This window comes from Tubulanus polymorphus, chromosome 3 (genome assembly GCF_964204645.1).
Source record: "Tubulanus polymorphus chromosome 3, tnTubPoly1.2, whole genome shotgun sequence".
NCBI lineage: Eukaryota > Metazoa > Nemertea > Palaeonemertea > Tubulaniformes > Tubulanidae > Tubulanus > Tubulanus polymorphus.
Genome location: NC_134027.1, coordinates 3,411,007 through 3,426,372, shown reverse-complemented (window position 1 = coordinate 3,426,372; position 15,366 = coordinate 3,411,007). Strand labels below are relative to the sequence as shown.

The following is a 15,366-nucleotide window of genomic DNA, read 5'->3' as shown; positions in this document are numbered from 1 at the left end:
GATATAATCCCACAACGAAAAAGTTTCCACGAGGTGCCGATATTTTGTTCAGACGTAATCCATCCCATGGTCTAAATTATTCCTTAATGGTTAAAACGGTGAATAAAATATTGGCACAAACCTTTAGGATTCTATCTTGTGTTGTCTTGATGGGTGCTTTCAGGCTAAAAATCGAATTCCTCAGTTTTTCACACAAAAATATAACCACAAAGACCAAACGATTAATATACAAAATTTGTTTTATTCTTCAGGTATTATACACATACAAAAGATATCGCAGCCCCCTCATATTGAAATCCCCCTCGTTTTAATTACACTGGACAAATACAAATAATTACACAGGTTTCTCGTATTGTTTTAACCATCACTTCAACTGAACAGTCGTTTGAGAAATCACTGGATTGATTTTACTGTCTCTAAAATGCTAAACACAATTTCACCTATATCTGGATTCAGTCCGTAAATGCACCAGTAAAATCCACATAATTTTGCTAAAAACATGATTTTGTTCACTGTTAATTGAGGAATGATGAACACAAGTTTTTTATCGACGTGGACCACCGCGTCCTCTTCCACCTCCTCTACCTCGACCACGACCTCCTCTTCCACCTCGTCCACCTCTCATTCCACCTCGCATGCCACCTCCACCTCCTACAAAACAAATATTTTTCACATATCAGATACCGGTAATAGCAAAGACATGACTTAAATTTAAAGAGTTCTGTAAACAATTTTGTCAAAAATACGGAAAAAGGTCATAATTTATCTGACCAAAGGTAATAAAATATATTCTATTCCTTCATTAATTCAGTTAATATTCTAATTGAGTAAGTAGTTAAGGTTTTGAACCAACTGAATTTTAGATTTAAGTGAATATAATTGATGTAAAACTTACGGTCTCGTCTATCACCTCCTCGACCCATTCTCGATTTAGGTGCATCGTCAATGAGTAGTGTATCTAACGGTAAGCTGTCCGGTAATATGAAATATCGGATATTATTTCCTCTAATGCTCAACGTGTCTAACTGTACCGGGTCTCTGTTCTTTTGAGTCATTTTAACAGCTTTTAAATGTGTATTCATACAAACATCAACACCTAAAATGAAACATTCGTCAAATTTCATTACTAATTGTTCAAAGAAACTATTTATGTTATACCGGGTAAACGATTGTTCTCTTCTGTAGTGGTTTACTAACCTGTTATCGTTCCATGTACTTGAGTACCATTTTTCAGTTCAATAGTAACTGTCTCATGACTGAGTTTCATCAAAAATCTAAAAACCCAAAAAGCAAACACTTTTATATAGCAAAGTCCCCAAACTTTATTTATTTCATGACAACAATATCAGGGTACCCAATATCAAAGACAGTGCACAGGGGCTTGTAAACTGACTTGGATTTTACTTCCGGGTTGTTGATAATCTCGCGAGAAGATCAAAATATCACAGAAATACCTCGTGTTGATGTTGTTTATTTATCCACTATAGAGTTTTGATAAACAATTGGCTGTTAAGGATCAGTATCAGCAGGCGCGACACCTTACTATATTAAAATAACAAGGGATGAAACAGCTTCGCTTTTGCCTGTGACCGTATTGATGCGGCGGAAACCACTGCGCATGCGCGGCAACTTCCGAGCGCTTGTGAGCTGTCAATCAAACTACACATTATAGTTTTTCTACATCAATTCAAAAATTGATAATTTCCTTAGAAGTGTGATTGCCTTGGCTTGACATAGGTTTTTGAGAAGAATCAATTGAACTTGAACTGATCTTAACCTTTCGGAAAGTTGCCGCGCATGCGCAGTCGTTTCCGCCGCATCAATACGGTCACAGGCAAAAGCGAAGCCGTTTCATCCCTTGTTATTTTAATATAGTAAGGCGTCGCGCCCGCTGATACTGATCCTTAACAGCCAATTGTTTATCAAAACTCTATAGTGGATAAATAAACAACATCAACACGAGGTATTTCTGTGATATTTTGATCTTATTTGCAGTTTAAATTTAGCGCCATTCTCGCGAGATTATCAACAACCCGGAAGTAAAATCCAAGCCAGTTTACAAGCCCCTGTGAAGAGAGTGTCACTATGCGATGTGACTCGTCAGCAGCGACAGCGTCAACAGAATAATTGTTGGCATTCGTCATTTACCTTTAAAAACCCGGAGTGCACAGTACAGTAACTGACAACAAAAAAACGAATGACGAAAAAACAATCACTTCATGTAGGCTCGTGCATAGCTCGAGAACGAAACATATTCGTATTTTAGGCCTAGGGCGCTATATATAAAGCGGAAAGTAGATGCCGTATTCATTCTTTAGGGCTCAGATTTCGGACACTTTTTCGTACAGTTTAAAAAATGTATTCGACTAACTTTTAGGACAAATCGGAAGTTTAATTTCACTGCTTTCCAACTATCATAAAACCATATTCATATTTACCTAACTAGCTTCATGATGGAATGGATTCTATATCCACATCCGAGGAAAAAATTAAAACCGGCAAATATGGCCGACAACAATGTTTACGCATGCGCTGTTCAGGGTAATCGTATGGTGCTGCCATCTAACGTAACGACGACGCATTACTATGATTTTCCCGCCAGATAACCAATCATGAATGAACAGCGAATGAATGATATTGAATTGCCATGGTATAAATTTGCATATCCTTCTAGAGTTTTTTGTTTACGATGGTAAACAACAAAATGATACCATTTAATTTTGGTTTGAGGTGATTTTTGCGATAGGCCCTACACTAACTTTCACTCTACCATCAACAAATGACACCGCCCGATTCGTGCGGAGTGCGTAAAACATATGATAAATTATGTTATGTTAGTAGTGAAGTGTGGTAGTACCCATTACACAAAAGGGGTTTCTCTCGATATAAACAAACACAAATCATCTTCCTGTTTATAAATCGTGCATTTTTGTTTGCGATGAACAATGTGTGAATGCTATATGTTGCTAAAATGTAAAACTGGTTTAATCATTGGACGATATTCGTGAAGGAGCCGACTCATTTATCACCTGACCTAGATCTAGATTCGATGAGTCGAAGTTCGCCACGCTGCTTTTCGTGTAAGCTAAGCCCGAAGCGAGCGCGGATCGAAAATGGAAGATAATTCCGATAATTCATTCGAAAATGATGATGCTGACGTCGACAACGACGTCGCAGGGATGGAACTGAGTCCTTTGAACACAGAAGACTCGGATACAGCAATGGTGGAAGAAGGAGCACCACCTAAGGAAAGGGCGGCGTGGGATAGCAAAATCCAGTTTTTGCTTGGCATCATCGGTTATGCCGTTGGTTTGGGAAATGTGTGGCGTTTCCCATACCTTTGTCAGCAAAATGGAGGGGGTAAGAATTTAATTTAATCCCTTATTTTGGTAAAATTATGATGGAATAATAATGTGTATTGAAGTGGTCGGCATCATGGCAGCTCGTGTTGTGAGTCTAAGAGTTTAGTAGTATAGTAGTATTTTTGAGCGATTGGGAGGCCACTGAGTTTCAATACAAGGAGTGTGGTTTAGATTGAAGAGTTGATCCTACTCGTAGAGATAACATGAGTATTTTTTTCCATTGAACCCGGCTTCGAATTAAGCCAGGCGAAAACTGATGATTGTAATTCGTTGTATAGTAGAGTAGAGAGCACGTGTGTCAAATTCTTTGCATTCGAATTCTATCAAATGAAATTCATTTAGGCCTAAATCTTTCCGTAATGTTGAATATTTTTTACAATTCTATAATCATAACAAATCTTTGTTGCCTTCAAAATGAATGGTTGAATATGGTGTTTCAATATGTATATGGCTTATGAAAAAACTCCCAATTTTCACTAAAACATTATTTACACTAAGTTAAGATTCTTTCTGAAAGAAAATTATTCGCATTCAATGATGAGGAATTTCAAATGTTTATTTTTTATCAAATCTTAATTCACACGGGAAATGTATAGGGTGAAAGAAGTATTTGTGTCAATTTTGTTGTGGTTGTATTGTATGGAATGAGTGATTCACGTTCTATTCAAGAATTATGTTAAGCATCTACACGGCAGTTGTATGAGTACCGAGTACAGGCCGGGGGAATAGAAGGGAATTTCTTCCTGCATCTCTAATGATGGGTCAAATGCACGTTTCCTAACATTCATGCTTCACCGATATCGAGTTCATTTAGAGTTTATGTTGCGCATGATAAAATCCCGCATTTGATATCTCCTAATTTGATACTTGGCAATATGCCAGTTACTGCAAAATAATGATATAACCTTAAAAAAGTGAATTAACATCTTGATACTCCCAAATACATTTCGAAGCAAATGTTTGAATCTTTTTTTTTTCATTCTTCTTTACAGGAGCTTTTCTTATACCATACGCGATTATGCTCATCGTCGAAGGGATACCATTGTTTTACTTGGAATTAGCAGTCGGACAGAGACTCCGTAAAGGATCCATCGGAGTATGGAATGACATTCATCCTCTGTTGGGTGGTCTAGGATATACGAGCGCTGTAGTATCCTATATTGTATCATTATATTACAATGTTATCATAGCTTGGTGTTTGTATTACCTATTCTATTCTTTCCGACTGTATCTTCCGTGGACCGATTGTCCAACGATTACTAATGAAGAAACGAACATAACGAGTCCAGTAAAAGAATGTGAGATCAGCGATTCTACAAGTTATTTCTGGTATCGTGAAACTCTAGATATGTCTCCATCTATTGATGTAATTGGTGGTGTCAAGTGGAAGATGTTTGTATCTCTATTGGTCGCTTGGATTATTGTATATGTTTGTATGTGTAAAGGCATTAAATCTGCCGGAAAGGTAAGCCCCGACTAGAAGTGTAAACCAATATCAATTATTTGAAATCTTATCGGCAGTTATTAGCTGCCAGACTTAACTAATCGAACTTTCCACTGTATATGTCAACTACGCCCTGAATATAAACAACAATAGTTCATTAATTACTATTGTTTTGCCGGGCCCGAGTAGATTAAGACATATTTTTCTGACATTTGTAAATTCATCAGTTTTGATTTTTTGTTTCAGGTGATGTATGTAACGGCTACATTTCCTTATGTAGTCCTGGTCATTTTCTTCGGACGAGGAGTTACATTAAAAGGAGCCGGTGATGGACTACGTCATATGTTTACCCCAAAGGTAATGTAACTATATATATATGAGAAATAATCTTCCTGGATTATATGTATAAATAATGATCATATATAGATTTCTGTTGATTAGTAATTTTCTGAAAGCTGCTGTTAACTGTTCTGCCCCAGGACACTTCTTAGGAAATCTACTGTAATCCTACTAACTGAATTGATTACTGTATAATCTGTACGGCTGGCTGTATTTAGTCTGATCTGATGTGTTATGAAGTGCAGTTGGTTCAGAGTTGTCTGTATGATAATGAGCATGCTGGCAGGAGGGTGGTGCCTGTCTCTGGTCACTAGTATTAGCGTGGTAAAATTAGCTATATTTTTCATGTTTACTAGGTGCCCTTTGTAAATAAACGTCGGAGAATATGAGCTTTGTCGTGTATGTAAACAATCCCTTCAGCTGGAACAGTGCCAAGATACCCGGCTATTTCTAGTCTCAGACGCTAATGTTACTGCAGACGAAACAAGGATAATATATCTATAAAAAGATACAGAATGTTATTTGCCAAGAGGAATCCTCTGCCAACATCTGTACCTTTATTTGTACGTTATTAAGTAAATATCATTTGAATTGTTAATGTATTGATGGTGTTTGATGCAAAAAATATGAATTGGAAATTAGTTTAAGCCAGAACATATGTTCCGTGAAACAGATGTAAATAGTCTGGCAAATCCATATGGAACCCTATAGGCACTGTTCATTGATGTTTTCTTTTTTCCGATATAATACTTTAAAAAGTACGTTCAGTGCTGATCTGCTGGGACTGAATGATATTTTTTCAGTTTTTAATCAATTAGCCAGAAATCTTAGTTCAGAAAGCATTGGTTCAAAAACCATTTGACTTATATTAGCACTAACTGAAGAAGAAACCTAGTTAAGTGACCTCTATTGGATGGAATTTCCAGTATAAAGTTCACTCTTCGCTCCATGTTCAGGATGATGGTGTATGTGGGAACAAGGCACATTGTATTCGACTATAAATATAGCTTGAATAATTCTATGTAAATTGAGCAGGGTTTGCGTTCAATAGTCTAATAACTTCCTGGTGTGATTAGTTTACAAAACATGGGTTGTTTATAATTATGATAAAAACTTGACTCACGTCAATGTTAGAAAAATTGGCCTCTCAACTAGAGTTAGTTGCAAGTTGAGATCCCTACCAGGTCATATAAACTAGAGTATAAATGTCGAATGATAGCTCTTCAATGCATGAAGTAATGTTCCTGCAAAAAACTTGATTGTTTGATGACATTTGTGCGATCACTCGGAAGGCTTTGTCTCATTGTCAATCATTTGTCATGTAATAGTATACTGTACTTTCAGATGGAGAAATTATTGGAGCCTCAGGTGTGGTTGGATGCTGCTACTCAAATTTTCTATTCTCTTGGACTGGCGTTCGGAGGCTTAATTGCGTTTGCGAGTTACAACAAACCAAAGAATAACTGTAGACGTGACGCCATACTGGTGTCAATAACAAACTGCAGCACTTCGATATTCGCATCGATTGTGATATTCTCAGTTTTAGGATTCAAAGCTCACCTTCTTCATGATAAATGCGTTGACCAGTAAGTAGTTCGGGGTCCCTACGACTCCTTGATTCCTTAAAAACTCCCTCTAGTTGCGAAATGCTTTTAAAGGTGCTTGAAACTCCTTTGATTTGAGCAAAATGCCTGAAACTCCTTTGAAACTGAAATAAGCAATTAGAAATTTATGTCTAGTTCGTAATTGTACCAGTAAACAGCTTAAATCAATAGTCGGGACCAGGAGTTTAGTAGTGTAAAGGATCAACATTTGCTTTCAAAACCACTGAATTTACGGTTTGACCAATTCAGGAGAAGTTGGGAGATGAAAGTGATGCTGGCACTTCCTCGAAATTTGTAATTTTCTACTTTAAAACTCCTTATATCCAGGACTGATCAATCTGTATGGACCCTATGGCTCTAGAAATTGTTCACAATGCAATTTTGCTTTATTCTTCTCATTTCTATTACAGCAATATAGAAAAGATCCTCCCTCATGTTCACGATCAATGGAATGAAACCACATTAACTCCAAATGTTTACAAAACACTGATAGAACCAAATATCAGTTTATTTGTCAATGCGAGCGTCGACAAATTAGGTCTAAAAGATTGCGACCTAACTAAAGAACTTGATTCGGTAAGTTCATAAGAGATTCTCTTTATTGCGCTGAAGCCAAAACTTTCTTTGTCAGATATCGTCCCATTTCAGATGTTATGTTACTATTTTATTCATGTGGTTCATGTTTGTTTCATTGTATTACTATTGTATTACAGGCAGCTGAGGGTACAGGCTTAGCATTTATTATCTTCACCCAAGCTATAATCGAGTTTCCGGGCGCGCCATTCTGGTCAATTCTGTTCTTCACAATGTTGCTCATGCTGGGACTGGGAAGTCAGTTTGGAACAGTAGAGAGCGTTGTCACGTCAATTGTAGATCTGGAACCGTGGCCTTGGTGTCGTAAGAAGTGGGCAGTTTCAGGTATAAATTAGAATGCTTCACTGATTATTCTCCTGAAGGTAATTGTTGAGCTTATCTCGGGCCAACAGTCCTTTGTAAATGCATGTTTATGTAAAAAATATTCAGAACCAGTCATTGTTGAGTAAATTCCCAATGCATCTTGTATGTAAACAGAGAATTTTTCTGTAATCTGTTTTCAGCTGTTGTTTGCTCTTCATCGCTTGTAATCGGGATTATCTTCACGACCGGAGCCGGTCAATATTGGGTAAAAGTATTTGATTCTTTCGGTGGCACGTTCCCACTGATGGTGATTGCATTCTTCGAAGTCGTTGGAGTGTCTTGGATTTATGGAATGAAAAGGTAATATGTACACATTGAAACAAAACTTAAGAGTAAGCTCACTGATAGTCCGATGAATCCCATTGATGTTGATGGCATTTTTGCGGTGTGGGTGTTAAATCTGTCATTACATGATGATAGAGCCATATGTTGATTGTATACATACAAAGTATATATGCTGCACAGCTGGCAGGTTTATACATTTATCATACATTCTATGTATTGTTTCCGAGAGGATAACAATCATAATTCACACCAATAAATTGTCGATACAATTTTTTACTTGGGACCAAAACCAGGGGTGGATCCAGGGTGCCTCACGTCAGGCACTCAAAAAATCTGAAAAAGGCAATACAAATTCAAAAATGAATTTGTAAACTTTTGGAAGCAAAATACCCTGAGTAAATTTCCAAGTCCACTAAATCTGATGTGTTTTTGGGTCGGGGTTGAGGGTGTGCCTTAGTTAAAACAGATAGACATGAAAATGTTCTGACATAACGTTTAACACTGAAACCTGTGGTCGCCATTTGATCTCTATTTCCTGGTCGCCATTTGATCTCTATTTCCTGGGGGTACATCTAGTATGCTGGAGTCTGGTTCCTTACAAAAAAATAACATCATAAAAATGGCATATATAATATAGTCAATTGGGGTTGATTCCATTATTTGCCTTTTTGAAAAGTGCCCTTTTTCTGTGAGGTAATCAAAATTGGACCCCTAGGTCCTTTGCGTGAATTGAATCGATTGAGTAACAATTAATATTCTATAAAGATTTTGTCCTTTTTTCATTTCAGATTTAATGAAGATATACGATTTATCACTGGTGATAAACCTGGTCTATATTGGGTCATAATGTGGAAATATGTCGGGCCAATCGTGATGTTTTTAGTTCTAATCGCATCTGTGATCAGTAAAATTGTCATACCAGTTACATATAAAGTATACGATAAAGAAACAGTAAGTAGAATTCTAGGAAATAATGATAACATACATTAATATCTGAGATGTGATCATTGTGCGTGAAGTTTTCATCGTGAATATACCATAGTTGATATGCATATGATATCGATCAATATGCATTGCAGGTGTTTGCTAATATAAATTGCTTTCGAAGTATGCAGTATTAATCTATCCAATTTTATGACATAAGCCATTTGGTTACTTCCAATATTTTCACTAGTTGACAGAAACCTTCCATTCAGTATTGATGACATACATGTATAACGGTATGAAATATTAATAAGCAATTAATAAGCAATTGTCAATTTGAGTCGATTCAGAGCAAATAACGTGGAATGCTTTGTTTCTTAATTAATAAGAATAGTGTCAATCTTGATGAAAGTTGGGTGCCATGGTAGTATGGGAGTCAGTAGTTATGCAGTGCAAAGAATCGCCTAGTGGCAGAACTAGGCACTAAAAACTTTCGTCACACGACCTTGAAGTTGACCTCAACTGAGAAATGGGGTGGAAATTCAAAAATTGAGCTTGGCCCTAGATACAAGATATCCAAAATGCAATGGGAAATTATGCACAGTAATCTGGGAGTTCGAACCTGAGCCCGCGAAGCGCTGTCGCGTCTATGGCTCGTGCATATATATGGAATCTATATATCTCGAAATTGTCAGATGTTATAAACCGCCAATTTGTGTTGTAATTTCAGGCAATTTTAACCGATACAAAGTATCCTTGGTGGGTTGCTATTGTGATAGCTTTTCTGGTATTATCCTCATCGCTGTGTATACCAGTGGTGGCTATTCTAAAGAAGGTCGGTATAATGAGTTACGACGCGGCGAAGGCTGCTAACATCGCAACGGGTGGCACAACACAATCAACCACTGCCATGCTTCCTGATGATAGAGATTCTGGGAATAACTCCGAGGAGGCGTTGGATACGATGGGACCTTACGTCAATAATCGAAGACAGATTACATTTTTAACGAGTACTGAAACCAATGCATGAAAGAGCTGTTAAATTTGTTCGAACCTTGTGAGTTGATCGAGTCTCTGATTGGTTAATTAAGACTTTGAGTCGATATTTCGTTCAATCAAATCAGTCCAAGATACTGAGTGAAAATTGTGATGTGATTCAATATATTCATCTGAAATAATGATATATCCAAAGTTGTAAATAATTGTATGATTTGATGTAGTATCCATCAATGTAGATGGTTTGTTCTATTTGAGAATTTTTTTTAAAATTCATTAACACCAATCGAAAAGTTGTAAATATATATACATCGAACACTCTTTAGACAAAGTTTTCTGAGAAAACGGGTACATTCAGGTCTTAATATGATAGAGTTAGACTAAATATATCGAATTATACTTTTCTGTCTGATTTTTGAACCTCAGATATTTTCAGAAAAGTATATTCCAGAGTTGATTTCTAAGTGGTTGCGAGTTTGTGGCAGTAAGATATGAATCTCATGATGGTCATAATGTGCAGAGATGAAATTCATTCCAAATTATCATTTTGACCATCATGCTTAACATGATCATATGACATAAACGTTAGACTACAATTTGCTTAATGGTATTGTATAATTGCTAATGGAATGATGATATAATCATGATAATCAATGCTTTATAAAAAAAAAAAGAGATAAGCTTTAGCTAAGAAGTAGCCATAAACCAGGTAATAGCAGGTACTGGTACAAATATATGAAATGTCTGTAGAGCCAATTCTTAGGTCCATATTATACTTATAGTTGGACTTAAGATTTTGTTGCTCATGCCAGAATTATAACTAATCGGCATGTGCATATAACAGAGCAGGTGTTTGAACATGGTAAAGGATCAACCTTTTTACATATCATTTGATTATAAGACGAAACTGGTGCTTGAAACTTTGTTTCTCCGTTACTAGAAACTGTGTTTATGGATCTTCCTATTTAAGATGTAGGCTAAGCTAATACTAAGGGCAGTATATGTATCTATCATTTTAAATTGCTCAAAATCATTCTTAGTTGGGACTAGCTAGCTTTGGTTCTAAGTTGGTACTAGCTAGCTTTGTTTTTACTGGCAGTATTAGAATTTTTCATCAATTTGCAGTATTCATGGCTAATGTCTACACAAAATATGATAGTTTCAGTCTGTTCAGTGCATGGACTGGTTTTCAAAATATTGCTTTCTCGCATGTCTTTCCACAACTTAGGCATGCAAAATGCAATGTTTCATCCTGTGTACACATGATTTTTGTGTTATCCTAATAATGGAACTTATTGAAAGTGATACATGTTATTCATGTAGAGAAATAAATTCATTCAAAACGAAGATATGTCTGATTATGGACGTATGATAAAGTCTTATTATACGTCCATCGTGTAAAAGACTACTTAAAATTAAACTTTACCTACTGAATAGGTACCGGTAGATATTGAGTTGGTGTGTATGTTTGTACATAAAACTGATTAACTGTAACTGTGTTGATAAACACTACAGGATAGCGAATGCTGTTATCATTTTGCCGTACATAATTATGGAGAAAGTGGTATTTACCGCTGTTAAATACAGCTGTCTGTACCATGATTGAAAAACAAATTTATGAAATTGTTCTTTGATACATCCGATGAAAAAGTGCTTTTTAAATTTATCATAATAACCATGACTATCTTAATAGCTTTCAGCGATTATTGGTCTGTTTGATAAGTACAAAATGTCACATTTTATATATGCATTTGGATATTAGTGAAGATTTCTGCCCAAAATGTTGTTTTCTGTCTTCAATTTTTGAGCTGAGATTTTATTATGATCTGCAGAAGAAAAGTTCAAGTTTTATGCAAATTGATTCGTATCATTATTAATCAACGTTTATATTTTTATCTTGAAGCTGAATTTATACAATGACAAATCTCTTAAATCTGTTAAACTAAAACTGAATATTTTCTACGCACAATCCAATGCAATTGACATCTTTTATTCTTTTTATTCACCTTAATGCCTTCTGTTTGGCAACCATTAATGTGCTCTTGTACATATAAATATAGGGATAACTTGAATTCCGTTATTTCCATGCCCGGAACATTCTAGATATTATATTGCTTCTTTTTTCTATCATCTATGTACAAATATGCAGTAAATAATCTGAGATTGTTATGTCTGAAACAAGAACAGTTCGAAGAAATATTCAGAATCTGAATTACTATGATTTAAATCAAAGAAAAAAAATGTTAAAAAGTGTTATTTAAACGAGAATGTTCTATGGAGTAACTAAAAGTTTTTATTTAAACGTCGTAAATGAATTTTGTCTTTGTTCTATTTGTATAGATATGTATTTAAACACGTAAACTGAAGGCCAGCTTTAATAGTCTCTTATCCTAGAAGAGACCGTCGCATTCTCAAGACAGGTATAGATCTTCCCTTGGATAATGGTATTTTTATATCGGCAGCTCATTTTCTGATGTTTTTTGACACATATTCGCTGCTATAGGATGGTTCAGGTGCTTGTTTCATGTAGATTTTGTTGTCAGTTCATTATAAAGTGAATCTATTGCTTCATGATCTTTGTAAATAATCATGCGAATGCAATGACTGAGAAATAATTGTGTGTATATTGTGACTTGCTATTGCTTACATGACTAGAAATGTCTTTGATTGGTGAATTATTACTGTAGATTCCAACATTTTGGAATAATCAACATTGTGATTGCTTGAACAATACAATGAATGTGTATATGGTTTTTTCTGCATCATCAATGCATTTAGGCATCTTTCATGAGCTGCTTTTGTTGAACTGTATTTCATTACATCATAGACATATATGTAGTCTATGATTAGGTGAATTGATATGAGATGGTTATAGCAACTCTGGAGAGATGCTCCTATGAAGATTCTCAGTGACCATTTGGGTTACAAAATATCATCAATGCAAATGCCTATTAACAATGTAACATGTGGATATATTGTGAACAGGATATTATATTATCTCACCAACAACAGTCTTATTAGTATCAATGCTAAAAGAGTACGACTTAAAGTAAGACTTAGTAGTAGTTCTCATCCACCCATACATCAATAAATATATTATCCTGGTTTTGAGCTGTAGATTTGCGGTTTTTGAGTAGTTAGTGAGAAAAGTCGAGTGTTCTGCAGTTTAAAGAAATGCTTTATCAGTTTCATATCAAATAAGTATACAAATCCTATCAAACAGTTAAGACTGTTCAGAGTATTTACGGAGTATATTGAGATCGGAAGTTTTCAAAATCTAGAATTAAGTCTTTCATCCTGTTAGATGAGTAAATTGTAACGTGATTTCAGTGTGTGTGTAACTAGCTCATTATTACATTCTAAGAGTGTTTGATAAATACTAGGCTATTGTCACGTATATTTTAGTTGTAAGTGCGGTGGAGTTGTACAGTCTATCGCTTGAATCAATTCAGTGTGCTAGTAGATAACCTATCCTTATTGATAAATGATATCATGAGCAGCAAGGGCAGATCCAGAGGCAGATTTTGAAGGGATTTGTTCGCGTTGTTAAAAACTTTTTTATAATTGCTCAACTAACGTTGACACTATTTTGAGGGGGATTTTAAGAAATAGTGTCACTAATTAAGAGAATGAAAACTTGGAATGCATTTTAGGGGCCTGATAAGACACTCTGGATCTGCACCTGAAATATCTGATTCACACACCTATTAAATCAGATTTTATCAAATGTTGTTATTATTGATTTGTGCTTAAATCTTTATACACCAACCTTGATTTTCTGTTAATTTTGTTTTTCATATTAATTTCTTGTATTCTTGAAAATTTGTTGAATATTTAGTTAATGAATTCAGTTATTGATTGATTTTTTAAATTAATTCTAAAAATCAGGGACTGTTGATTAATTGCTGTTTGTATTTAACTTCTCACAACTAGAAATTTCACGACATGGTTATTTCACCAGTTAATATGTATGCAATATGTCCACTTATTCTGAATTAAAAAGAATGAAGTTTTGAGCCGAAAATTTACTGTTATTTTATTTTTCGTGAAAATAAAATACTTGGACAAGATGTTGCCTCTGTAAACAGGAATACAGGGCTCTGATGATTGTAAATATATTGCATTATGTAGTAAATTGCAAATAAATATTTGTGTATGGAACATCTCGGGTTTTGTTCTGTTTTTGGATATGTTGGCGTGGATCGATTGTGCTGTTGGAAGATGTGGATAGATGGCAGATGCTGCAATGGGTTTTACCCTGTTTAGTTATTATAAAGGTTTCCTAGATCATCCGAGTCGGCGGCCAAACGGATGCTGGCCGAATAAAAACATCTGAAATGGATAGGAAGGATGCACAAAATAATGGAGTTACGGGTTTGGGGGAGAGTTCGGGTCATAAGGTTAGGGTAAGTAGAAGTGATTAATGTTTGACTTGATGCAATGGAGCGACGTTTTTATTTAATTAGTTTATCAATCACTTTCCATGTACGTATACATTGTGTACGGGTTCTCTAGATGGTTATTCTTCGTTAGTCTAGCTAGATACATAGGTTAATACCTCTTGAGTGGTTGGTGTGTAGCAGTTGCAAATAGATTCGTGTTTTGTTGTAAGGCTTCGATCACTCGCATGTGTTTGCCTGATAATTAGTTTTTTTTATAGATTGATCTTTTTCCACTCCTGACATAAATTTCATTGCCTGCATCAGTGATTATCACCGAGTGTCGATCTGTATTGGTCAGGATGCTCCTTTACTAGTCACTGGTGTAATAAAACATTAATTTTACGATTCTGGCAAAATTCGCTAATTCCAATTATAAATTCTGTATCCAAGATGAAGAAGTTGTAGGCCTACATGGATCCTTGGAGAAGGCTGAATGATTAATCCGATAAATCAAGGTTTCTTGTATAAACAAAATTTTCAAGTTTCTCGAATAAACAACATTTTCTCTTTAATTAGTATGTGACATTTAGATAATCTATGAAGAGACCCAATAAGCTCACTAAAAACAAGAGGATTTCAGATTTTTCTTCATCAACATAATACAGGGAATAGTTGTATAATTGTCTCTTGAGTAAATATCCATTATTTCCTGTTAATCAGATTAATGTTATTTATGGTATAGAATGACGTGATAGATGTGTTTCAGCAAAAATCATTATATTATGGGAATTTCAAGATAGGGGAACCAGATTTGAATATCCTAAAAACCGACAAATGAAGTATTTATCTACTGTCTTTGTTGCTGTAAATTTTGCAGCGCATTTAGCATACACATTTTACTGGAATAAAGAGATAGTGGTGTGCGTGGGAGAGCTCCTATGGGAATTATGCAAAATAAATTAATCTTGGAAATGTAAGATCACGAAAATTTCAGCCCATGACTCGATGCGAATGAATAAAATATGTAACATGGCGCTAATATATTTTGCAGTGATTGTAATTTAAGACGGTTT

The 15,366-nt window shown here is 35.4% G+C and overlaps 2 protein-coding genes across 2 annotated transcripts; one reads left to right on the top strand and one right to left on the bottom strand.

Moving 5' to 3' along the window:
- Positions 1–408: 408 nt before the first annotated feature.
- Positions 409–2,533, bottom strand: LOC141901683 (small nuclear ribonucleoprotein Sm D1-like). The gene is made up of 4 exons (XM_074789098.1): positions 2,439–2,533; positions 1,198–1,274; positions 896–1,096; positions 409–651 (listed from the first exon to the last, which is right to left on the bottom strand). Exons 1-4 carry the CDS (start codon positions 2,450–2,452, stop codon positions 545–547), a joined length of 399 nt encoding a protein of 132 aa, XP_074645199.1. The 5' UTR covers positions 2,453–2,533; the 3' UTR covers positions 409–544.
- Positions 2,534–3,009: 476 nt separating this feature from the next.
- On the top strand, positions 3,010–14,072 carry LOC141901630 (sodium-dependent neutral amino acid transporter B(0)AT3-like). The gene is made up of 9 exons (XM_074788990.1): positions 3,010–3,360; positions 4,355–4,827; positions 5,053–5,163; positions 6,490–6,731; positions 7,160–7,325; positions 7,463–7,667; positions 7,847–8,006; positions 8,780–8,942; positions 9,646–14,072. Exons 1-9 carry the CDS (start codon positions 3,114–3,116, stop codon positions 9,943–9,945), a joined length of 2,067 nt encoding a protein of 688 aa, XP_074645091.1. The 5' UTR covers positions 3,010–3,113; the 3' UTR covers positions 9,946–14,072.
- The last annotated feature ends 1,294 nt before the right edge of the window (positions 14,073–15,366 follow it).